At 58.5% G+C, this 655-nt stretch overlaps 1 protein-coding gene across 1 annotated transcript in view; it reads left to right on the top strand.

Annotated features, from left to right (window-relative positions):
* PDE4B (phosphodiesterase 4B, cAMP-specific) overlaps positions 1 to 655 on the top strand; it is an 11,381-nt gene that overhangs the window by 10,369 nt on the left and 357 nt on the right. Inside the window, exon 11 of the mRNA XM_010142150.1 lies at positions 504 to 654. Coding sequence (XP_010140452.1) covers positions 504 to 654 — 151 coding nt within the window. The remainder of the gene's footprint in view (positions 1 to 503; position 655) is intronic.

Genomic DNA, 655 nt, shown 5'->3' with positions numbered 1-655 from the left:
CGCAGGCTGCCCAGGGCAGTGGTGGAGTCCCCATCCCTGGAGGGGTTTCCCAGCCGTGTGGAGGTGGTGCTGCGGGACAGGGGCAGTGGGGACCTGGCAGTGCTGGGGGAACTGGGGGACTCGAGCTGAAAGGGCTTTTCCAACCCAAACAGTTCTGTGATGTTATGACTCAGTGGTATTTAAAACCACACGTGCAGCCAGGGAGGGGATCGGCAGCTCCATTGCCAAGTTTCATGGTGCCTCCTGCTTTTCATTAAACTCCCATGACAGTCTGATTTTGAACACGGCATGAGCCAAGCCCAGCGCTGTGGGTGCAGCTTTGGTTAGCAGATGGGTTTGTCTGCCATTCGACTGGGCTGGGCTGGGGGCTTGCTCCGGGGGCTTGCTCTGGGGTGGGTATTTCGCTGGTAGAAATCCTGCGTTAACAGCACCTGAAGTGTTTAGATGCCCATCTGCTCCGGCCGTTCCCTCCCCCTGACCGTGCATGTCCTTCTGTTTCTCAGGTGGGATTCATTGACTACATCGTCCACCCGCTCTGGGAGACATGGGCAGACCTGGTGCAGCCCGACGCCCAGGACATCCTGGACACGCTGGAGGACAACAGGAACTGGTACCAGAGCATGATACCTCAGAGCCCATCTCCTCCGCTGGCAGA

This window comes from Buceros rhinoceros, unplaced genomic scaffold (genome assembly GCF_000710305.1).
Source record: "Buceros rhinoceros silvestris isolate BGI_N320 unplaced genomic scaffold, ASM71030v1 scaffold38058, whole genome shotgun sequence".
Lineage (NCBI taxonomy): Eukaryota > Metazoa > Chordata > Aves > Bucerotiformes > Bucerotidae > Buceros > Buceros rhinoceros.
The sequence above is the reverse complement of the archived record's forward strand: the minus strand, read 5'-3'. Positions and strand labels throughout refer to the sequence as shown.